We start from the raw sequence: 27,056 nt of genomic DNA on the forward strand, positions 1-27,056 counted from the left end.
AATGTTTTGATCTCCTGAATTCATTGAACCCTCTATAAACTGTGGCTTGGAAAGGTTAAATTTCACAAAAATATCATGTAACTATTTAAGATACTTATCAGTCACCCAATCTAAGTCATAAAAGTCATGGCATGAAAATACTCAGAAGTTAGTTCCAGGGTGTTTTAAAAGTAAGTGACAAGTAAGCATAGATAAAATGGTCTTCTTGCCCAACTTATGAGGCGTGCTAAAAAAGAAACCAAACTTTTGCTATAACATCTTTATTGTACAACGGAAAAAGTGCACAATACCATACTCCTTACGCGTTTTTCAAAATAACACATACACATAAACCATGTACACGCCGACTTATTTTTACTTAAAAAAAAATCCCAGAATTGCACAAAAATGGCATTGCGCACACTCTTCACTATATCCATGTACACTGCTTTTTTCTCATAAATTAGAAAAATTTCACGAAAATACATGATAATTTTCTCAATCTTTAAACCCGGTAAAAAGAACATTTATGAAATTACCTGATCGCAAAAAAATATTTACCCTTTCCAAATATGAACATTTCCACATATAAAATAAATAAAATATCCAAAAACTTTTACCTCTAAATCATCTATTATATTATAAACATCACCAACGAATTCATACCGCAAGCATTACAAATACTTAGTGTCAGATATTTAAATTATTTCCATGCATGTTTACTTCAACTAAAACGTATACCAAATTCCTACAAACATAAAATTCACAAAATAACTATCATTTCATTAAAATATAATTAAATTCAAAAACACTACTTAAAATATAAATGAACACATACATTAAATTAATAAAAATTACCTTACAATCCTAATTACTTTAAACTAAATCATTGCTAATAACAATTTTCCCAATAATACCAAATTCCTTTCCACCTTACATTTAGAACAATGCATAAAAATAATATCCTCAAATAATTAAAAATACTAACTTACCTAATCTTCTTCAGAATCTGGATTACGTGGCGGATACACTTTTCTTCCTTCTGTTTCAGAATCTTTAAAATCATACTTATCTTTCAAAGCAAGATACCAGGTAAAATAAATAACATAATAAAACATCTTTATTTCTCTCTCGCGCAACCTTAAAAAACATTTATTACTATCCTTTTCAATACCACTAAATACCCATTTCGAATTCACTTTAGTTACGGCCATGGGATCCAAAAATTCACAAACACTATTTCACACAACACAGAATAAAGCCAAATACAAAATTGCCAGATTTTTTCCCGATTAAAGAACAGTAATTCGTCCATTAATATCACATGACATATCCCATGATCTCTCATTTCCCCCACACAAAATAATGCGTAATCGGAACTGAGTACTGCTCACATTATTACCAAAGTCCCAGGTAGTAACCTTTATCGCCTCCAAAATGTCGCCAAACTATCAGTTACCATATTGTAAAGATCAACCAAATATTTTTATTTAATGTTTATTCATTTTATATTTAACTATCATCATTTCTGAAAATTTTCTTCAGCCTTTTAAGTAACTTATAATTTTTTAAATTTTTCTTCCAGAATTGATAAACTTTATTTCATAGAAAGTTCAATTTTGTAAGGAAGGATTTTCAGGTTCTGATTAAAAGTCTCTGATTCGAAAAGGTATTTGAATCAAACTAAATTTTAATCATAACTTGAAAATAATGAGATTTATATTTTTCTTGAAATTAATCTCTTAAATTTCACTTCATTAAAATACATTGTATGATAAGACCATTATTCTATATGTAAGGCATAATGTATTGTCTAATTGGAAAGTTGTGTATTGCATAAAACAAGCTTTTACATTTTAATTGACTACCTAATTTTCTGTATTTGCTTGATTTGTATTTGATTTTATTAACTGAATATATTAGACAACTTAGCATATCAAATAATATTGATTGCATCTGCAATTTTGCAAATAAATTTTAATCACTATGTGAGTTGCTGTATGATTTTAATACATTAATTTTGTTACTTTTGATATTACACTGTCTTGCTGAAAATGCCAAAGATAGAAAATATGTTTGTGTATGAACTAAATTACAATGATGGCATGCAGATGTATTTTAATTGCAAAGCTTAGAATTTTTTTAGTATTTAAATAGCACAATTTTTCTGTGAATACAAAGTATAAATACTATCTAGAGTGACTAGAGAAGTTATGCCTTATATTATCAAATAAGTTTATCACATTATTAATGAGATGAAGGACTGTATTGTTTTTAAAAGTGAAATTGTACTAATTTCTATGGCTGGTAAAAACGTTTTAGAATTTTGGCTTTTCTTATTTCTTTGGAATTCAGAATGTAGATAACATTTAAATCATTAACAGAACTAAATACAGATAATTTTGTTTATTTAGCATGGTTACAGCAAACCTCCTGTTTCTCTTCATGGTCAGCTTTTTTGGAGAGAATTTTTTTACACTGTTGGAAGTGCTACACCTTATTTTGATCAGATGATAGGAAATCCTATTTGTAAGCAGATTCCATGGAAAGAAAATAAAATGCTTCTTGAAGCTTGGGAAAATGTAAGTGGATTTAATTACCTTAATTCTGCTCAAAATACTTATGTATTCTTACAGGGTACTTTAAATAATAGAAGTCATGATATTTGTTAGGCAAATCTGGTATTTTAAATTTAACTGGTGTGTTCAAAATAAATAAAATTTTTCTTAGTAAATGACAGTTAAATATTTCATTTTTGCTTAGTACTCAAAAATTGAATTATCCTGGTCCCTGTAAGATTCAAAGATAAACTATTAAAAAAGAGAATTAACTCTGTTGTTCAATAAATTCTTAATTTTTGAGATTTGATGCATCATTATCTCTGCTCAATAACAGGGATTCTGAAGCATTATTTCTAGTATCTTGCTAAATTAAGTTATAGTCAGAATAATCCATGGCATTGAAAAATCTGATTTTCTTAATTCTTCTCAATTGTTATTGATGAAATCAAATTCCATGTCTCTTGTGATCCCTATTTTTGAACTCTGCCATTGTATTTTACCCCTAGCCATCAAACTATAATTATTTCTAACCATTCAGTTAAAATTAAACCTTTGAATTCCATCTTTCAAAAATACTGTTGCGTTTCTGTAAAGGTTTGTGGTTTTGGAGTGATTGATGATGACACTTGATGTCATCAATCAGAAGTATCAAATCAGAATTTATTTAGCCAGCATTACTCAAGACAGCTCCAGGAACATGTTTACAGTCGTCGAAAAACTATGACAAGCAGGCTGAAACAATCAGCAACACAGCTATCAGGCTATAACACTGGAGATAGCTTCATGGCAAAGCACAAGACTACAGCTGCCGACTTGGTTCAGTCATTCTTGGAATTCTATGCACTCTCAAGACTCTCCACACTACAACTCGTGTTACACTCGATGATAAGCACTAGAGTACAGCTCTCGACTCGGTTCAGTCATTCTTGGAACTCAAGATAAAGCTCTATGACGTATAACTCGCAATCAACTTGATAGACTGATGATCAACTCACTGCTAGACTACGCGACACTCACTCGCTGACTATGACTAGACTCTAAGCATACCAGTAGGGTTTATATAACTTTTGGGCTGCCTTCGAGAACATTCTGGTTCAAACCGGTAGGAATTTGTTCTAGAAGGTCCTCAATCCATCTATGGCATATCGCCAGTTTTGTCACTAAGTGTTGCCAAATGTGTGATTTTGTGCCAAATGTGGCAACTCTGCCTTATCTTTGCCATTTTCTGGTAACCTTATACCTGCTTGCATAATAAGGTATCTTACCGCAGCTGGACATTTCGTAACACAGTCTCCTCCCAAGGACTGCATGTCCCGAGCAGTACAATCCTTGGTCAGACGCCAAATTTGATACAAACAAAACGTAATAAAACAAACAAATAACATAGAATTAAAGAAACAAATATTTACGCTATGTACAAGTTATATACACAAATTAACCACATAACATTTTTAAATTATACAAATTAAAGTTCAGAATGAATTGCGGTCTCAAGCTTTTTATTAAGTTATACCTGGGTTAAATACTTTTTCACTGCAGTTCTCAGACGTATTTCTGTTTTGCATATCATAGTCTGAAGAATCATTCAGATATTTCATCCACAGGAAGATATAAAACAGTTTGCTGACCACTCCATAGTTTATTCACATCATATGTACAGTTCACCTCAGTAATTTTAGCAGTTACTACGTGCATATTTACCTCTATTTCCTGAAAATCAGTTCTAATCCAGCATTAGAGTTATGAATGGAATCCGATTCTTTGCAAACACAAGTATCCTGGTTAGAATCAAGTTTGTGTCTGTACAAATTGTATTATAAGACACACACTTAGTTTAAGAAGTGGTTGTACTTTCTTGCAATATTGGAAGCTGTACATCAGCTTCTCCCAGCTCTTAATCACATGCACTTTCAGATGGTTCAGTACCTGCTAACTTCACTATCAGTTTCTACCAAATTAACAGTCACATTTTCACTTTCTTCCAACTTTACTTCAGACACTTGAGAGTCAGGAACTTTATTTCCATGAATTATTCCTTTATCTTTTTCAGATGCTATTCTAGACACTTCTTTTATTTCTTCATATTTACAAATAGGATTATCACTCTCTTCCATCTCAACTTCAGGTATCTGAGAATCAAGAGCTTCTTTTCCATCTTTCATTTCTTCATCTTCAGTCTTGTAAGAAGTTTCATCCTTCATTTCTTGATCTTTCTCAGATACTCCACCAGCTACTTCCTTCATTTCTTCATCCTTTGATTCTTCAGATGCCACTTCTGTCCATTTCCACATCTTCTTTTATGTCTTCAGTTTCTTCTGTAAGCTCCACTTTCATCTGTTGGAGTTACTACTGTAGCTTTTCTTGGCCGACTTTTATCTCTTCTTGTCCAGCTTTCATCTCTTCCGGTCTGGCTTTCATCTCTTCATATCCTGCTTTTATCTCAGCATATCCGGCTTTGATTTCAGCCTTCATCTCTTCATATCCAGCTTTCAACTCTTCTAGTTTCGTCATGGCTTTTTCCTGTAGGTGGGTCACTGGCATTCACTCGCAAATCTCACTTCTGACACCAGTTGTTGTGTTTCTGTACAGGTTTGTGGATTTGGAGTGATTGATGATGACACTTGATGAAGTATCAAATCAGAATTTATTTAGCCAGCATTACTCAAGACAGCTCCAGGAACATGTTTACAGTCATCGAAAAACTACGATAAGCACGCTGAAATAATCAGCAACACAACCTTCAGGCTATCAGGCTATAATGGTAGAGACAGCTTCATGGCAAAGCACCAGAATACAGCTCTCGACTCAGTTCAGTCGTTCTCGGAACTCGACGTACTCTCGAGACTCTCCACGCTACAACTTGTGATGCACTCGACGATAAGCAACGGAGTATGGCTCCCAACTTGGTTCAGTTGTTCTCAGAATTCAAAACACTCAACAGTAAACTCAACAAGGCATTAACTTGTGATCAACTCACTTCTAGAGTACGAGACACTCACTCACTGACTATTAATTGACTAGACTCTCCGTGTACTAGCAGGGTTTATATAGCTTTTTGGGCTGCCTTCGAGAACATTCTGGTACAAACTGGTAATAATTCATTCTAGAAGGTTCTCCATCCATCTCTGGTATGTTGCCAAATGTCACCAAATGGGCAATTTCCCCCCAAATATGGCAACTCTGTCTTCCCTTTGCTATTTTCTGGGAACCCTAAACCTGCTTGTGGTTTAGGGTTCTGTCTTACCGCAGCTGGACATGTTCTGTGGTTCTATCTTACCGCAGCTGGACATTTCATAACACTATTTTTCAAGGAGTTGTAAGATTGAAGATAGATATAACTATATCTTTTCATTCTTCTCAGGTAATTTTTTCACTACATTTAGATGCCACTGTGTAGTGTATTTAATCTTGTGTTTCACATGTAAAAACTACACAGATTGTTGATTTTTTTGTTAAATCCTATGTGATCTATCCAACTTCGAATCTAAAATTTCTAGAGAACACAAAAACCTTGTCTAAAACTTAAAGGTTTATTTAACTGGAACTTCAACATTGATGAAAACTTAACATCATAAACAAAAACTTAACATCTTAGGTGGAAATATTCAGAATGCTTTAAAGTAACAGCTATGCCGGAACGGTGAAGAACACTTTCTTTTAAAAGACAAGATCCATCTAGCCCTTTCGGCATATATCTCTATTCACTGGATTCAGACTTCCGCTCCTACGTGTTTTGGACTTAAACGGCCGGACTGGAACTGGAACTTGACTGGATCAGGACCAGAACAGGACTGCAACCGGAACAAGATGGGAACCGGAATCTCTCATCCCCTGGCTTCTTTCCCGGGCAGGTCTATTCTGGCTCAAACTAAAATGAACTGCGGTGCCACTAAGGAAAGTACCTCCTTTTATTGACGGCGGTTGCCATTACTACAGGCGATTATGCAAATATTTAACATCCTTCCATCTAAGGGGGAAAAAAAAAAAAAAAAAAGTGAACTTTCACATCAAAGTAAAACAATGCCAAAGAGCCTTAATATGCCAGTCTGTCCGGCGGAGTTACAGTTCTACCAGATCGTGTTACAGATCTCACAGATTTATCATCTACGTTGAGTTTAAGTTCAGACAACGAATCTTGTTTTTCATTCTGCAGCTTCACGGGTACATCATTTTGTGCTACCTCTAAAGGATACAGAGTTCGAACCGCTCTATAAACGGTGCATGTAAAAACACAAATCCATGCCTTTTCTTTGTTTCACAGCAATAAAGAACCACAAAGGTCTATACCCGTTACTTGAAATACTGCTGAATCATTTACTTGCTCTATTGGTGGTGGGGCTGATATGTGGTCAACAGGTACAGCAGAATATCTCTTGCAAGTAATGCATTTACTCAAAACAGAACGCATAGTTCTTCTGCCAGATAACAACCAAAACCTTTCCCTTAAGGTATTCAGTATATATTGTACACCTGCATGTCCTTTCCTTTTATGTTCTTCCATAATTATATTCCTAACTAATGGATGTTCTCCTGATAATATTATAGGTGTTCTAAACTCTAACGTGTCATCTCTTCAAAACGCACCAGTTTTAATTCTTAGAATTCCCGCATCATAAAATGCACTAAGAGTTCGTAAGCGTGCGTCTTCTATATCCTGAAAAGATTCCGATATCAAGTGAATAACAACCTTTTCTGCAAAATCAATTTCATCAACAGTGAGTTAACCTTTCCATTTTTTCTTATTTCTGCAATTAAAGAGAAATCGTTGAATCCAACCAACAACTCTGTTTTTCGATAGCTAGAAAATCGCTCACTCAAACTAAACCTTTCAGTAGACACTAGAGATGAAACCACTGCCTTTTTTTTTCTCGCTGGTTATTTCCGCTTCATCATTTATGAATTCGGCACTCGGCCAATTTTCTTGGGATTTTAAAAGCCAGCTCTGACCCTCCCACCATTTTGACCGGGAGAGTTGGCGAACTGAACACCCTCTACTTGGAAGATCTGCAGGGTTAAGGTGACCAGGTATATGCCTCCAATCCTCCACACGTGTCAAAAGCCTTATTTCCTGTACTCTATTTTGTACAAATGTCCCCCATAGGTCTTCCCTTTTTATCCATGCAAGGACAGTAGTTGAATCTGTCCAGAAAAATGTACTTCTGGCCTCAAAGTCTTTTAGAATGTCTGCAGCAAGACGAGATGCAATAGTTGCTGCTAACAATTCTAATCTTACAATAGTCGTTTCCTTTTTACCACAAGGGCAAACTCTAGACCTAGCCTGAAGCAACTGGACTTTAACTGATTCAGGTTCTTCTACACGAATGAAAACTACTGCTGCATATGCTGCTTGACTGGCGTCACAGAACACATGTATTGAACACTGTTTTGGCTAATATCGTATCCACCTTGGAATTTTAATGTTTTTCAAAAGAGAAATGTCTTTTACCCATTTCAAAAATTTACTTTTAATTTCAGTGTTAACTTCTTCGTCCCATTTTACTTTTGTGTCCCACGTACGCTGTTATAACATCTTAGGTAATATAAGGACTGGACATGTTATACCGATGGGATCAAATACTTTATGGGCTATTGCCAAAATACTTCTTTTCGTGACTTTCTCGAAACAAAGATTTTGTAAATTAGCAGCATTTATTTGAAGAGTATCGCCTTGTCTTTCCCATAACAAACCTAATACATTCACAATAGTTTCGGTTTCTAAACTACAGTCGGTATATTCCCAACCCCGTAATTCAAATTTTCGTTCTGCCATCACATCTGAAGATACTTTCATGAAGCACTGTAATTCATCTTCACTTCTGACACTTGTTACACAGTTATCAACATAGAAACTATTCATTAATTTAACAATAATGTTGGAAGGATATTTTACATCTGCATCATTTTTCTCTAAAATTGAATTTAAGTGATATTGAATAACAGCTTCAAGCAAAAATGGACTACTGGTTATACCAAATACGACTCGACAATAACAAAAATGCTTCAAGCCATCTTCACCCTTTATCCAAAGAAATCAGAGGAAGTTTCTGTCACTAGAATTCAGGCCAATTTGTAGAAAGGCCTTACAAATATCAGAAATCACCCCTATTTTTTCTTGACAAAATCTATTTAAGATTGTAGGAATAAATGCAATAAGGTTTAATCCCTTTTCAAGACAATCGTTGAGACTCGGAGAACCCTTTGCTTTAGACGAAGCGTCAAATACTGGTCGTAACTTCGTAGTACTATGTTCCTTAACAACATGTCTATGTGGCAAATAATGATGGGGTAAATCCAATTCATTTACGGGTACTTCCTCTATTATGCCCTCTTTGAGCCATTCTTGGAATATATTTTCATACTCTTGGCGAAGATTATCCAGTTCAAGTTGCCTAATCGTACCGTGCAACCTTTTAAGCGATAACTCAAAATTATCCGACAGGGGAGGGTGCCCTTCCAACCAAGGCAAAGACACTACAAAGCGGTTATCTTCTATTTTTACAGTATCAAGAAAATGTTGCCTGGTAGCCTCATACAATTCCAATTTACTCTTTTGTTCGGATGGGTCCGTAATACCAAGCGAGTCGAGGGCCCATAAATCAGAAATACAAGCCTCTTTACTCAACATTGAAGTAACTAAGAATGTTGAACCTTCACTATTCAACTCCCCGGTTTTTCCCATAACCGTCCATCCTAACTTTGTCTCAATAGCTACAAGACCGTTTGAAATTTGTTTACGATTCCCCGTTAGTCATCGTCCTGCAACATCGGCTCTTATTAAAATTTCTATAGGTCCTTCTAAGCAATCTGTTAAACTTATTCCACAGTCAGCAAGCTCTTTAAGCCATATTCCTCGTCCAATAGAAGGTATATTATTACAAATAACAGGTTGACTTAACGTATCAAAGTTACAGCTGTACGAGCCAGACGTATTAGATAAATGAATTTTGTAAACTTTATGTTCACACAAACTGGTCGTTGTACCGCCAAATAATGCGTGGCTAAGGTATTCCTTTACCGTATACCTATAACCCATATCTTGAGCTGCGCTTTGCAGAATATATGATCTTTGAGAACCAGTATCAATTATAGCTCGAGCCGAACGAGATTTTTTATCTCCTTTAATTATTACTCTTATTGTTTGCAGCAAAACTTTAGGAGACCTTGAAGAAATGTTGGCGAGTGTTTCAGCCTGATTTGGAGGCTGTTCCGTTGCCCTTGTCTCACTCATTTGTGAATGGCCCTTACATAGAAAAATATGATGCCTTTTACCGCATGTAAAACAAACTGTTTTTAATCTACACCTCCTGACAGAATGTCCAGATTTCAGACACAGATAACAAGAGCGTGTCCTTTGGACCAAAACTTCTCTTTCCGACATCGATAAGTTACGCACCTGAAAACATTCCGCAGAACCATAATTTATACTGGAGCAAAATATGCAGCCTTTTCTAGCTTCATGAGAAGAAGTAAACAGTTCAGCTGCCGTAGGTTTTAAGTGAGGTTCTCTTATCTTTAAACCCGAATTTCCTTTCTTATTACCATGAGCCAATCTATCGAAAACATTAAAAGGTTTAGCTGCTAAAGAAATTCTTTCATCACTTTCAACTTCACCGCACAAGAAACATAAAAGGCGCTCAAGGTCAGATTCCCTTTCTCTTAACTCGGCATTTTTGCCGGTTTAACTTTCTGATCCTTTACGCGAAAACCTAAGTCTCTCCCACGTTTTTAAGACTTCATTCGGCAATGCTGATTCTACCAATGGATATAATATCGCGCAATATTTGCCTCTATTTATTCCCAATATCTCCAAGGCTCTTAGATTAGATTCGAGTTCATCGTATAGTTTCCGCAAAGAGTGGGTACCTTGTTTTTGAATAACAAGGGTTAACAAATCACGAATATAAATCTCCGTTAGTAATTCTTTGTTACCAAAACGCATTTGCAATGCTTCAATTGCGCTCTTGTAACTATCGCCAGTTGGCAGAAAGCTTTTAACTATTTCCTCTGCGGGAGAATTCTTCTCCATAGCCTGTGCCAAGTAAGCAAATTTATCATTATTATCTAATGTAGGATCTTTATCAATCTTTTGGAATTGACCCCAAAATCCTAACCATTTCTTCACGTTGCCGTCAAAGACAGGCAATTTAATCTTCGGATAATGTAACATTTTATTCTGAATAAAGGATGGATAAATGAAAGTTACATTCGGGGTACCAGAAGTAAGATCTTTTAGTTTACTTTCTATAAGTCTCCACCTATCAAAATATAATTCAGATTCATCTATTTCCTTAATAAGTAAAGTCTCATCTGTAATTTCTTTAAACATTAATTCTCGTATTTTCATTTCAGTATCATTATATCATTTCATTTCAGTATTAGCTTTCTCGGCAATAACTTTTATTTTAATTAATTTTTCTTCTTGATTAAATTTAATTTCTTCATTGTCAAATTCATTACACACTTTACTAAATAATCTTCTATATTGAGTTCATGCTAACTTTAAGGCTTCCATGGTTCAAAAATAGAGTCGCTTACCTTGCAGACAATGTCCTGTCGCTTGGCGCCAAATGTTGATTTTTCCGTTAAATCCTATGTAATATATCTGACTCCGAATCTAAAATTTTCTGAAGAACACAAATACCTTGTCTAAAACTTAAAGGTTTATTTAACTGGAACTTCAACATTGATGAAAACTTAACATCATAAACGAAAACTTAACATCTTAGGTGGAAATATTCAGAATGCTTTAAAGTAACAGCTATGCGGAACAGTGAAGAACACTTTCTTTTAAAAGACAAAATCCATCTAGCCCTTTCGGCATATATCTCCATTCGCTGGATTCAGACTTCCGCTCCTACGTGTTTTGGACTTAAACGGCCGGACTGGAACTGGAACTGGACTGGATCAGGACTGGAACTGGACTGGAACCGGAACAAGACGGGAACCAGAACAGGACTGGATCCGGAACAAGACGGGAACCGGAATCTCTCATCCCCTGGCTTCTCCCCCGGGCAAGTCTATTCTGGCTTGAACTAAAATGAACTGCGGTGCCACTAAGGAAAGCACCTCCTTTTATTGATGGCAGTTGCCGTTACTACAGGCGATTATGCAAATATTTAACACAGATATATATATTTTTTTACTCTCTTATATATTCTTAAAATAAGGATGCAAAAAAAACTGCATAGAAATATGGTAGATTTTTTAAAAAAATTATTGATTCATTAAGTTACTTCTTTATAAATCCTAATTAATATGAAGTCTTGTACCTATGCGTAGGTTTTATTGTGTAATTTAGCTGCTAGAAATAAGCCCAAATGGGAAAGTGGTTAGTGACTCTTACAGCCACACCGAAGGGCCGGGTTCGAATCGTGGAAGAAGGCATGGATCTAAATTGTATGTTCTTTCATTGGAGGCAATACTGGCCCACCTGTTAGGTACCTCCTTAATAAAGCTGGAGGCCACTACTAAAGCTGGCCACTACTGAAGCCCTGCCATTCAGGGGAGGGGAAGTGTTGGAAATAAAAGAATTAATAAATTAATTTTAGATTCAGTTTCAAAATAGCTAAAATTAAAAATATTGCTTAAAATTAAAAAAAAATATTCTGTCAAGTTTTTAAAAATTTTGTATTTTTCCCTCATTTGAAGATTAATATGAAAATTTTTTACTTAATCATATTAATATGTTACATATATTACTTTATAATGTATACAAATTATGAAACTGTGAAATAAAAAAATTGTTACTTTTCCGTTTCGCCGGCGCAAATCTCGCCAAGCAGACTTTGTTGGCGACAATATACAGTATACACATAAAAAATTTTCACAAATGTTAGTTTTAAGAATTTTTTTCTTTTGATGGCATAAACATTTTAGTATCAATTAAAATTTTGTAAAAAGACAATAAATAAAGACAATAAATTTGTAAAAAGACATTAATTTAAGAATTTACTATGCTATCATGGTTAAAATCCTGATTCGCCGGTTTGTATAACGTGACCCCAAGTGATCTCATCTCACGTCAACTACGCTATAAAAATATAATTCTCTCAGTAATTATCTACATTAATTTCAAGTTAAATCTTAATTTGGAATACAAGTTTAAATGCAAGAATTATTTCAATTCGTACGAATAGCTTACTCAGAAATTATGTAAAACCGCAGTGCTTTACTTCGCTACTGCATTCTCATTAGAATTGATGAATTTAATCCTTGATTTTGCATTTTCTATATTTTTGCCTTCGGATGAGCGGTGTGATTGCATCCTAATTGACTTTAATTAACTGTGAATAGTCTTAGGGCATAAAATTTAATTATCTTTCTAAATATTCTATGTAATTGTATGCCAGTATTGAAAGAAACAATTAATCTTTTAAGAAATGGCTGCGACTTGTTTTGAAAATGAGGCATAAAAGGTTACCAGCGGAGATATTCTGTTTGGCATCAGTTGTACCATTATTGGTGGCTTTATCGTTTGCGCCGGCAAAACGGAAAAGTACCAAAAATTTTACTGGCATTTAAAATATCTTAAAAAGTCCTTGTAATCTTTAGATTTTCACATATTCACCCTAAAGTGAAAATCAGAGGTGTAAAATATTAATAAAGCAACGAATTAAAAAAATATTTTATGTAAAAATAATGTTATATTTGCATTAATGGAGATGAGTGAGTCAGGAGGTAATATGTACTTTCAAGGGGAGGATTTGTAACGCTATACTATAATACATTTGTACTCTAAAAATTGCATTATTTACATTGGAAGTGATCATTCTTTTTTATATGCCAAGACCATTTTGATATACATTGGCACCATGGGCCACACAATGTATTTTATTAAGGTGATATTTAGTAGTACATCCTGTAATTATTAACACAGGTTATTTCATAATAATGGTTATATTCATTTCAATGTATCCCTGCGAGCATTTTGAAAATAGAACAGCTCCAAATTTGTATGAAAAATTATGCATTATGATAAACTCAGGATATAATTAAAAAAACAAAATCAGTGAATTATCTATGTCCTTTAAATGTAGTTTAAATAAAAGAAAACATTATAAGTGTTTGAGAGGAATAACAGGTTCACAGATGTCAATTTTCTGTTCATATTTACAACAAGTTCTAAAATGGTTACGTTTCTTTTCAGTAATTTCATTGTAAAAAGTGAGTTCAAACTTCGTTCAGAGTTTCCAAATATAGATACAGTTTTCGTGTTAAAACTGTTCTGCTCACTATATTTTCCTCTTTTTACCAATTTTTCAAATTTGACACCTAATTTAAAATTAATCTCTTTTGAAAAAAGATATTGACAATATTTACACACCAGGAAATACTTTCTAAATAATAATAATAATTTTTTGTTCGCGTTTTGGTTGGTTGACAGGCCATTATATCAAAAATTAGCAATTTTTTTTACATCAAATATCTATAAATATATAGGATGTCAAAAACTGAAAAGACTGAATTAGCTTTCAGTGCTTAGTGCTTTGAAGACTTCTTTTACTGATCTCAACAAGCCTGATTACTGAAACTTCATTTTATTTTCTTGCTCTCATACTTGCATGCTCAAAAGATATTTTTTTTAACTATATAAACAATGTATTTTTTTGGGCACGACTAATTGTTTTTCCTGAATTTTGGCATGTGTGATTAGAAAAATATCGTCAGATTTAATAAAAATAAATTAAAAGCTTTCAATATCCCTGATAATGCATTATACTATTTGGAAAATGATACATGAAATTATATATGTATGTGTACGATCCATTGTTAAAAATAGTGGACTGTAAATTGACTTGATATTACTTCAGTATAGAACCCAAAAAACCTCAGAGTCATAACGTTGACCGAAACTTCTTTATTGACTTTCAAACAGTAAGTTAGTTGAGGAACGGCGAAGACCACACAAACTCCGACTTCAGTGGCGGCTTACCAACACAAACTCAGAAGAACCTCTGTTTAGTTGAAACTCCAGTAATTTTGCATAACATCGAACAGTATGTTTGTTGTATATTATATAGCCAGGAACGGGCTATGCTAACAAATCACAAACTGCATTAATTTTTCCTCACTCATTCTGAGTTTGGAAGGATGTTGCTTTTTTCCCCCTTGCTTTCTCCATTTCCCTTGAATTTGAATTGTGCTGCCATTGGCAGACAGCAGAAAAGATGATTATGCAGTTATTGTCTAAACTGCCAGGGGATAATTTTATACAATTCACTTTGAAATGTGCTTGTAATTCTTTTTATGTTATGTTTAAAAGAAAATATTTTAAAAATAATTTTGTTGAGTGCTTGTTTTGAAGAGAGGAAAGTTTTGTTTCCTGTTGTACTATGTAATATCATATGGCTAGAATTACTTATTAAGAGGTAAAATTTTTAATTTAAGTACATCTAAATAAATATTTTTATGATAATGATAAAATGATGATGAGCTCAAATGATAAAAATTACTCATAGTGAATTAAGCAAGATAATTACAAAATGTAAATTATATATGATATTTATCTATTTCATAAAGGTATGAATAATTTTTTTTTTGTTATACATAAAGGTTTGAATTCCAATTTAATTAAGAACTGTACTTGCTTTGATTATATTGTGACAAATATCTTAATTTTCCTAACAGTTAATTTTAATTTGTTTTCTTGTTTTTGTTCTTATTTTGAAGTTTATGTAATCTGAAGCTGTGTACAAATTTTAGTTTTGGCAGCATAGCATTAAATAGGAACCATTCTTGACTATCATTTTTGCTTAGTTAAGATTAATTCTTGCTTCATGGTAATAGTCATAATAGATCTTTTGTATAATCATAATGATTCTTTCCTATAGTTAATAGCCATAATAATTCTTTATGATATAAACTGTCTGAAAGAAAGACTATTTTTATTTTTTAGACATAAAAAAAATCAATCTGAATTTTTCACTAGCTCTATCGTTTATACTTGCTTAAAATCCAAAATATCATTTCATAATTATCCATAATATTTTAATTAATTTATTAATTTATTTTACAAATGCCAAACATTAACACTTAAGCCAAACATTAAGCTTAACAATGTCCACATACCAAAAAATGCAATATAATTATTTAAATATTAAAAATCATAGGCTGATTTGAGTTACACAGATCACAATTTGGGAAATCCAATATTCCAATTCTGTAGAGGTGGTTAGTCATATCCGGTCAAATGCCTAAATAGAGCTACTGCTGTCTTTCTTAGAAAACTGGGAATGAAAATTGTCTCTTCACCCAGAATTCTCCATCTCTTATTCTCAGCACATTGAATCATATACTGCTGAATTTTCTTAAGAGTCAGTTTAACAAACAATTAGTTAGATGAAAAGAAAGCAGTTGATTAATGCGTTGCATTATCAGAGGTTCATTCTTAGCCAATGTGTCAGCTTTTACACTGCCCATAATTCCACGTTAGAAAGAAATTCTGTGTGCCATTGCCTTAAGCAAACGACTACAGTCTAAGATTCCTTGGAACTTATTTTGATTATTCAGAAGGACTTGAGTGCATTTTTGGAGTCTGACTATATGACTACATTTACCAAAGAGTGGCTACAAATCAACAGTTGTTGAATAGCTATAAAAATGGCTTCAATTTCCCCATCAAAGGCAGTAATAAAAGGACCCATTGGTAAGTAGAAACTAAAACTCGCAATGTATACCTGCTCCAGCACTGCATGTTCTCTCTAACCTAGAGCTGTTAGTGTAGAAACCCAACCACTCATTTTGAGGATAGCGAACCCCAGTAGTTTAAATTTTAATTCATAATGTCATGTAATAATTTTACTAATTATCTTAAATGTAATAAGATTAAGTTTGGTAATTAGATCTGTATTCAGACTTGTGGGAAATAAAAATTAAGGCATAGAGAAAGGAAATTTTTAAATTTCGTATACATCTTTTTATAATTATACTAGCAGCTATGTGGCCAGCCTTCGTCTGGCTTTTAATTAAAATTTTATATAATTAAAACATAATATAAAAAAATTACAATGAAGTAAGCAATAAATCTCATGTTTTCGAGGGAAAACAGTCAGCAGTCCAGTATCCAAAGCAATGCATGAAGAACTGTTGCCAAAACCACATTTCTAAAAGAATGTAACTATCATCAGAAAACAATAACCAACCAAAATTGTGCTTTGTGGAAGACATAATTCAAAATATACAAACCTCTTTGCTATTAGCTAATAAAGAGAGAGAGGAGGGAAAAAAAGAAATTCTTTCTGTTGTGCTTTGCGCAAAACATGCATATCAGAATAAGAAGATTGCAATGTGCGTGTTGCGTGTCCAAAAATCAAATGAAAAAAAACAGCATTTTATCTCATATTTTCAACAGTCCAGTATACAAAACATTGAATGAAAAACTGTTGCCAAAACCACATTTCTATAAAATTGAAACTATTCAAAATGATGCGATAAAATTGAAAAGATAAAATGAAAAAAAATTTGCTTCAAATTTTGAAAAAAAATTGCTTCGAGGTGCACTGGTTCTTGTCTAAATGCACCCACAGGGGTTGGACAAAAATATGGAAACACCTTTAAAAAAACATGTTTCTTTGCTTAATATGGTGTAGGAAACCCGTTGACATCCAAAACAGCTTGCAGTCTTCTCGGAATGGATAAATAAAGTTCCTGTATGTTTGCCAAGGGAATATTATACCATTCTTCCTGGAAAACGGTGGCAAGTTCAGATAACGATGTTGGCAGTGGATAACGAGAACACACTTTCCGTTCCAATGTAGACCACAAAGGTTCGATAATATTCAGGTCTGGTGACTGTGGTGGCCAGGGATGGGACAACTCATCCTCGTGCTCAGAAAACCAGTCCTGGACGATGTGAGCTGTGTGAACAGGGGCTTTGTCATCTTGGAAGACACCATCACCATCGGGGAACAAAGTTTGTACCATGGGATGAACTTGATCGGCCAAAATGTTCACATAAGTCTTGGCAGTCATGTGCCCTGACACAGTTATCATGGGGCTAGCAGAGATATGGCTGCCCAAACCATAACAGAACCCCCGCCATTTTTCACTCTTGGCAACAAGCAGTCTGTATTATAGGCTTGAGATGGCGTTCTCCAGATGTAAACTCGGCCAGAAGTGGGAAACAATGTGAAAGAAGACTCGTCAGACCATATTACTTGCTTCCACTGCTCTATAGTCCAGGCTTTATGACACCACCTTTTCCTGTTATGGGCATTGGCTTCTCAATTGCAGCACGGCCAGCAATTCCCTGTTTATGAAGCTCCCTTCTAATTGTTTTGGTACTCACAGGGTTCGGTAACATAACATTCATTTCAGCAGTAACTTTTGCAGCTATGGTCTTCTTATTTTTCGTCACAATTGCCCTTAATGATCGTCTGTCACGATCACTCAGGACACACTTTCGTCCATGCTGTGATTTAGCAGATGATGTTTTTCCGCGCTGTGATTTAGCAGATGATGTTTCAAACATGCGGAATAAATCTTCGATGCAGTACCTCTTGAAACACTAAACACCTCGGCTACCTTGCTTACGGAAGCACCTACCATACGTGCTCCAACAATTTGCCCACGTTCGAAGTCTGTTAACTCTGACATAATGCAATGACAACCTCACATAACAGTACTCCGACAACAACTGAACTGTTTAGCACATTTACAAAGTTGTATAGGTGGCGTCAAAAACGCCAGTGCCACCTACATACTTCATTAAAATCAATCTTTCTTTTCAAACATGCATTTCACAAGGTGTTTCCATATTTTTGTCCATCCACTGTATGTACCAAATTTCGTAGCCCTGGGTCTACTAGCTTGCACGCAGCACAAACGAAAGACACATAGACTCTTTCTTTTGTTATATGTAGAGATTAAGCATCAGATAAAGACATGCATGTTTCATGGATGGCATTTGAGAGTTTTGATGTATTTAACTGTAAGGTTTTGCTTAATTAAAATAGCTTTTGAATGAAATTTTTCATTTTATTTTAAAATTACAGAATGATTATTAATAGAAATAATAATTTATAGAACTAAAAATCTGATGTGGACACCACATGACTTCCTTGTACAACCTATTAAATTATGCAAATTTTGTGCTATATTTCATTTAAACTTATTTCCCTGAATTTCATTAGAGAAATATTTCTCATTCAATCAATTAGTTCTCACTTTGTGGCAAGGGAAAAATGCATAAAAACTCAAAACATCTTCATTAAAAACTGTAAAATACAGAAAAACCTAAAACACCAAATAGAGTTCAAAACTATTAAAAAAAATTTTTGCAGTTAAAATTATGATTTAAATTAATTAAAATTAGGCAAAAAGATAGATTTTTCAGTGCACAGAACTTTTGCCCCACTAGCAAAAGGGCAGACAAGTTGGTGCAGAACCTGACGTAATTCACTATGCTACTAAGTTTTAAGTGTAAACAAATGATGGCGTAGTTAGTGGAACTTGAACAACTTTTAAATTATTGATAATTCTACAACTATTGCATGCAGATTAACTGAAGACGTAAAAATATGAACTGGAACATAAGAACAATGTAATTCAAACCCTTTTAAAACAAAAAAACACATAATTTACCAACATATAAGAATAAAAAAGCTCACTGAGCCAATTAACAGAGTGGGTATACAAATATACATATATTTATTTACTTTTGGTGTGGCCGATTGCAACCAAAATGGGAGGTGCATATCTACATGTTATAGCAGTCCCCTATACAAAATTTCAACGTTTTGAAGCTACTCGTTTTTCAGTTATGCTAGACGCATACAAACATATGTACGCATGTACATACAAATGTCACAAAAAATTCTCTTCCGAATATGTTTTAAATCCATTTCACAATCCATTTTGGGTAAAAAAGCCCTTTATTCTGTCCATACATACAGAATTTTTATTGTTTTTTTTTTTTAAAATATTACTATTTTTGTAAATTTTGCTAATTTTATCTTTTTATATTGTAGGCTCAAACTGGTTACCCCTTTATTGATGCTATTATGACACAATTAAGACAAGAAGGGTGGGTTCATCACTTGGCGAGGCATGCAGTTGCCTGTTTTTTGACACGTGGTGATCTCTGGGTCTCGTGGGTTCATGGGATGAAGGTATCTTAACGTCTTAGATAATTCTAATGTATATCTATCTTGTTTTCACAAAAGTGTTTTACTTCTGTATTAAAAACTGAGCTGGATTAAGCCTTTTAAAATTAACTTTGCCTTTGATTAAAATATTGTTTTCACATTATTAAAACATACCATCCCGTACTAAAACACAGTTTGTAACTATTAAGAAAAATGTGTTGATAGTTTTATAATTCTTTATAATACTTTTTTATACATGAAGATATTTTATTAATACAAGGATGGATCATAAAAATTTAATGTAGAATCATTTAAAGTGATCCATTATGTATTCTATTCTATGTTATAGCATAGTAATCTCTAAATGTAAGAAAAAATGGCAAAGATAGTTACTAAAGTTAAATAAATTTTGAATATATAATCTTAAAAATGAATAATTTAAAACAGCATTCGGAATTGAAATTAAATGTTGAGACATAAATTTGACTCTAAATCTCAGTGTTCTTTTATTTCTGAAGCCTTAATAATGATGCATTTTTTAAATGTAGGGCAAAATGTCAAGCTGAAATTAGATTCATTGAATCAAAATATTTTAAATTCAGTAATTACAAAAACAGATATTAGTACTTCTTTTAGTCAGTTGTAATTAAAAATTTGAGATATTTAATTTTATTTCATATTAATTGAAACTCATGACTATATTATTATGAATTATGTTTCTCAGTTTAATATTCAGTATATTAATGTTGAAATATGTGCAGTTGATTAAGGGGTTAGATGAGGTAATTTAACCTATAAATATATATTTCTTGTCTGCTGTAACTTTATATAAATGGAAAAAGAAAGAGGAAATAAAATGTATTAAAAATCTTTCAAAAATGTATATAAAAATAAGTAGTATGAATTAAGTTTATAATTTAAAATTGTCTTTATTTTAATGAGGTTTTTGAAGAGTTACTTTTGGATGCTGATTGGAGTTTAAATGCTGGAAATTGGATGTGGCTTTCTTGTAGTGCTTTCTTTCATCAGTATTTCCGTGTCTACAGTCCAATTGCATTTGGGAAAAAGACAGATAAGAATGGTGATTATATAAGGTAATGAGTTATTTCAGAAGAAAATTTCATAATAGATGTAAGAAAAACGCATCAATTTAAATTTTAAAATTAGATTAGGTTAAATTTTATTATCAATAATAATAATAACAATAATAAAACTTAAAACACCCTGTATATTTTGAATTGTAGACTGTGCCATGTCATCTATTGAAATGCATAGAACTTTTAAGCTTTTATTTTAGTAATTTAATTCATTTTAAGTTTAAAAGCTTATAATGAATGCTTGTTAATGCTAAACTAATGCTAAACTTAATTGCAGGTATTTTGATGTAGTTGTTCATTAAATTAATTTTATTATTTTCATTTGATCATTATGTACTGAAATTAGTTTCTCATGTTTTAATGTATGTATTAACCCTGTGGATGGCATAGGTTTTGAATCTGCTGATGAAGACTTTCATTTAAACAGCATTATTAGTTGTTTGTATGATTACTTATTTTAGTTTTTATTTTTTAAACTTTCATTCATTAAGATGATATTGTTAACATTATTAAATATATTAAGAGACTGAAATATTTCAAATTATAAGCTTGATAAAAAATCTCATGACCAGATAAAGGCCATCCTGCTACTTGGGGGTTAAGTGATGGTTCTGTATGTTCTGCATAGGGTTTCACCTTGTATGTTCAAGATATATTAAAGATACTTAATAAGATTATGATGTAATCTTAGAAGCATTTGTGCATAAACTTTATTTATTAACTTTTATTATTGTACAGATTATATTAAAATATATTCAGATATTTTAATTAGGAATTTTGATAGCTGTATTAAAGTACAATACTTTAAATAACCTGTGTAGTACTCGTTCTGTAGGATGCATAGTTATTCGGTCCATTAGAACATAAAAAGTTAGTTTAAAAACAGATTTCATTATGAAGCTAGCTTCTTTGATAAGTTTAAATGGCTTTTGTTTTTTTGAAGATTATATAATGCTTATGTAAAAATTAATTAAAGTTACTTAAATATTAATATCATACACATGAATTATTTAGTTCTTAGTTAATTAGTTACTAATGCAATTAATATCTTAGAATGTGTAATTTTCATCACAGTTCGGAATCAGTTTTCTCCTTAAGGTATATAGTTATACAGTACAAAGTCCAAAATCTGGATGTCCATTATCCGGAGTGATCTAAAATCTGGACCTCAAAACCACCAACGTTTTTCTAGTAGGCTTTACACATGCACATTTGATTCCCCCCTTCCGGGCATAATAAAACATCTGGAGAGTCCCGATTCTTAATTTCACTTTGACACTAAATAAAATACCTTGTTATTGAAGAAAGAACCATTTTAGCATAAATTTGTACGATCAGTAATTTGGATCCGTTGCTATGTATTTCCTTGGCACATATCTCAAACCGAAACATTCCACATGGATACATCGTTGATCTGACGCCAACCTGGCGAATCATTATTTATTATACTTTTCTTTCATCACTGCATGTTTATCAAAACATGACAACTTGAGTAATGACTCATGTAGTGATGCCTAAACAATTTTTTTTATGTTAGTAATTGAATAATAAAGCAGTATGGTAACCTTTTATGTTGACATTACGCTTGGCAATAATTACAGATTTAAGTTAAATGCGCTAAAGTGTGTAGACGAGGAAACATTTACCAAAAATTTCTGTTCATATGCTAAAAATAGATTTTGTTGATGATACTCATAAACTCAAAGATTACATTTAGGACTATTTGAATTAAGAATAACTGATTTGGTATTCACATAAACCCAGAACCAGCGCCTGGGCTCGTATGGCCCTGCCGAGTTGCAGAATAATAGGACTCACAGAGACTGCATCAGGTGGTAAGATATGTAGTGCCAGCCCTCAATAAGACTTAAGTATATGTGGTAATTTATTTATTCAGAATTCTGATAAGCCTTAAGCATGTGCAAGAAATAGACATAACTATAATAAATAACTAAACTAATACAATTCAGGCTTAATTGTCTCAATGTGCGATAGAAGCAAGATAAAATTTAACAGAACAACTTGTTGTTAGTCGCCAAGCTCATAATGCATAGTCAAATATGTATAGTGAAGGATAGCTAAATTTGATGATGATAGCCACTAATTTTAAAAGTTTTCGGACATCGCAAAACAAAGGTGAAAATTTCCAATTAACGGATTTTGTAAAGAAATTTGGAGAAGCGGTAATAAATGAAGATGATGTAAAAGAAATTTTTCATTGTAATGACAATGCTTCTCAATCATCAATCAATTAATGAATGGCGAAATCTGTAGTATGGCTCTAGATCCAGAAAGTTCTGCTACCAATAGTGAAGAAAGTGGCAGAGAAGTTACTGAAAACGAGAAAACTTCAATTGACAAATTAGTCGGAATTCTTGAAACAGCAGTTACAGGATTTCAAAAATGTAATTGAATAAGAGATTATGTCTGTCTACAGAATTAAAGAGAAAGTATTAGCACAAAAGAACGAAGCAAATTAAACAACTTGCATTGAAAGAAATGTTTAATAAGGTAAACAAATAAATATTAAGCTTTTTTTTTTGTAAATTTTGATACCCTTTAGATCATAAATACTTCATTATTTCATATATCGCACATTCATATTTTTAATTTTATAATTTCTACATGCCATCTTACTAGATTTAAACTGATGATCTAATATCTCGAAAAATCCCAAATTGGGAATCCCCGAAGTTCTGACGAGTCCAGATTTTGGGCTTTGTACTGTATATGTTTTTGCTGCAGACAAGAATATAATTCATATCTAATTCTTTCAGAAGAAGAGCAATACATGTGTATTGTTTTTTCAGTCAAGCATACTGAACTATTTATAAGCTGACCAAATGCAAAGTCACTGAAGCCTTAAAAGTGTGATAGTTTTATCCTGAGTTATTCTTGGGCTGCCTGCATGTGTGAGTCATTTTCTGTTAGAAAATCTTTCAGGAAAGCATTCCATCATCAGATAGCTCTAGAGAATATTGCTATAATTGATTGCATTTGAACATATTTAGTACAATTTGCAGCAAAATCCACTTGAGTTATATACCTACCAATGGTTATGTGTCTTTGGTGTTAAAAAAACATGAACACAATAGAATTAGAATAAACTCTCTCATGGTGACACTCTCCTATAGATAATCAAAATCTAAAAGTGAAAAATAGGTCTAAGAACATAAATAAACATTTGTATTACTAATTACAGTATTTGTCGCAAAGATGATTACTATCTAACGTAACTGATATTAAGGTGAGCTTAAAAAATTTGAGTATCCAGTAACAGTACACAGTTTTATTCCTCCTGGCTCCATTGAACAAAATAATGACATCAGCTTAGACAGGCTGCTTTAGAAGATGGAATGAGTGGGATACAACCATGGCTTTCATGTATAGATCCAACTTCATGAAGTCTTCGCACAGCAATAAAATGGCTGATTCAAACTCTTGTGGCAGTCTGATTGCCCCAAACCAACTTTCTACTTTCAACTCTGCATTTCTTTGATCCGAGAATGACAGAAAATGGTCTTTGAATGCTTTTGTTGCCCTTGGGTGCCATTGACCAGACTATCTAATTACTGATCAGTGTTTAAAAAGCAATTCCAAGCAGTATATTAAAGTTTAAGTATATTCAGTACTTGGATGATCTTCAGTTGTATTTTGCCTGGCCCTCAAGTCTACCAGTCAATCGCTACTTTTGCCCTTAATTTAAATAATGGCATTGAGTCACAACTAATGAATACTAATCACTATGAGAAATCTCATTAATTCTAAATATCACTACACAGAAGAATCTTTAAACGTGTCCATTGTGTACCAACTTGTAAATTTCCTGCAGATTGTGTTTACACATTTTAGAATGATTTTGGGGCTATTTAATTAACTTTTAAAAGGTAAAGAGTATTTTTTTAAAATGTTTATTCTGATAGCGGTTTTTCTGGACTATAAGTCTACCTTGTCATTTCCACGATAGAAGGGCTTTTTATAAACTTACCAGGAGTATTGATTTACATTCTTCTTCCTGTTCTTTCCAGAGTCCATCAATTGTGATGGGCTTGTGCTTAGAAAAAGCTCTTTTCAAATGACCAAAGGCACATAGGCATAGGGGAGTCATGAGACTTGAATAGTGTAATGAAACTTAATGAACAGTGTACAAGATTGTATCAAATAAAGTGTGACAAACTGTAACTGCTCTTGAGATAAGTGGTACAATGCAGCAAGTAGCATGGGCTCACCAGTATATATAAATTAAATTGTAGAAGATGTTTAACATAGAACTTAGCAGCTCACTATTGCCATTTAAAGAAGTGTGTCAAAGAAACAGCTGTAACAGTTTTAAACCCAGCACATATTTCCTTTACCATCTCACCCTTCTGCTCTAGATATAAACTTCATTTTGCTTGACCTATGTAATGCTTGATAGAATATTTAAACTCTACAGATGTATTGTATTTCCGAATCTATGATTGCAGATATTGCAAGTTCATACTTCATTAAATATGCTATGTTCTAGAAATTGCAATATTTCCAAAATGTCGCTCAGTGCACCCGTTGTTTTTTTTACATGTTTGTGCACACTAAGTTTTGTGGTGATTGTTAATAGGAGGTCTGACAGCTTTCCTCCTTTGAGAGAATTCACTGTATTTGCTTTAGTTAATTTTGCATATTTTGTAATTATTATTTTTTTTAATTCGCTATTTTTTAAAATTGTAAATGAAATGTTATTCCATACCCTGTCTTTATAAAGCAGTTGAAATATTCAAATTGAAATTCATTTTAAGTGAAAAGATTAAATATTTTAGATGTTTTTAATGCATACAATAAACTGCTTTCTAAGCAACTAGTTTATGATTGGAAATTTAATTGTTACTTAAACTAAAGCGTATTTAATATTTCAGTAGCATGTAGTTTTATTGATATAAGGTTTTCTTTAACAGAAAATACATACCAGTTTTAAAAAGGTTTCCTCCTGAATATATCTATGAACCGTGGAAAGCTCCAAAAAAGGTGATTATTTCTCTCCTTTTTTTTTCTTTTTATTTGCATAATTTATAAGAAATAACATGAAAAACTATTTTACAATGCATTTTGAAAATAAATTAATACTTTCACTCATTGCATATCAAATTTTAACATGTAAAAACTTGCATACAAAAAAAAAAAAAAAAATGCTTGTAAAGTCTATACAAGTTTTTTTATGTATATGTATCACATGCATGTTATATAAAGTCCTTATTACCCAATCTCACCTTTTCTTATACTTGCTAAAAAAAGAAAAAAATTAGTCAAAACCCACATCATTTACCTTTAGTAAGAAGCCTTTACAGAGATACAGTAACAACTATAGAAATAAAACAAGTAACAAAAATAGAAAAATTTAAGTAGTTGAACTGTGTAAAAAATAGGAAATACATAAAAATTTGTGTAATCCAAATCACTTCATGTAAAATTCATGTGCTATCAGCTTAATAATTTATAGTAAAATACCTCTGATTGGGAATAAATTCTTTGAACAAAATATGTCTTGAATGATGAGCAGTGTTTTCAATAATGAATACATAACTTTGCAACAAATGATATTTTGAGGTAACCCTTGACATGGTTAAAACTCAGAGACTTCTGAAAGCATCATTTTAATATTTTCGATTGTAAAAGCCAGACAGCAAGTTACATAAATTTGGGCTGAGAGGAAATTATGGATAGATAGGCAGTGTTGCAGGTAAAGACTTTGATTGTCTATGATTGTGTTTATAGGCAAAATTAGCTTAACCATGAAATTAACTTTGAAGATGTAGAGCAGTTACTAAGGCTTTATTCAGATAAAGACTTTTTAGTCACACAGCTTTTTGGCTTAAGATGTGAAAGATATTAAGTCCGTTCACACCTTTGCAACAGGGTTTAAGACAGAGTATAAAATTTATTTACAGAATCAATAGTTTTCCTGCTCAGTTTTAAAAAAAAAATTGTGTATTTTATTGAATGGTTTTAGATACATGTTTCCTGTATGTATTTCTTTCATTTACTTCACAGTGATAACTAAAATAAATTACATTTTTGTAAATTCTTAATTTTTGCATTATATTTTGTAGTAATCATGTAAATTATTCATTTGCTTATATTTAACCTAATAACTAGTTTAACATATTTAGTCAAGGAAATTAAAAGTTAAACTTCAGTGGAAACTCTGCAAAGCATATACTTTCTTTTTCAACATTCTTCTAATTTATATGTGGTTTTCTATGAGATTACCTCTTAGTGTTAATTTCTCTTCATATTTTATATACTCTCTCTCTTTCTCTCTATATATTCTTGCAAATTTTGTATATATGTAAATAATTTTA

The 27,056-nt window shown here is 32.5% G+C and overlaps 1 protein-coding gene across 1 annotated transcript in view; it reads left to right on the forward strand.

The window, feature by feature from the left end:
* Nucleotides 1-27,056, forward strand: part of LOC118190929 (cryptochrome-1-like) — an 81,128-nt gene that overhangs the window by 42,997 nt on the left and 11,075 nt on the right. Inside the window, exons 7-10 of the mRNA XM_035361728.2 lie at nt 2,394-2,561; nt 19,508-19,648; nt 20,567-20,718; nt 25,653-25,722. Of these exons, the coding sequence (XP_035217619.2) occupies nt 2,394-2,561; nt 19,508-19,648; nt 20,567-20,718; nt 25,653-25,722 (531 nt within the window). The remainder of the gene's footprint in view (nt 1-2,393; nt 2,562-19,507; nt 19,649-20,566; nt 20,719-25,652; nt 25,723-27,056) is intronic.

Source organism: Stegodyphus dumicola, chromosome 10, assembly GCF_044657685.1.
Source record: "Stegodyphus dumicola isolate Sdum_Otavi_A_Nest chromosome 10, ASM4465768v1".
In the NCBI taxonomy this organism is placed as follows: Eukaryota; Metazoa; Arthropoda; class Arachnida; order Araneae; family Eresidae; genus Stegodyphus; species Stegodyphus dumicola.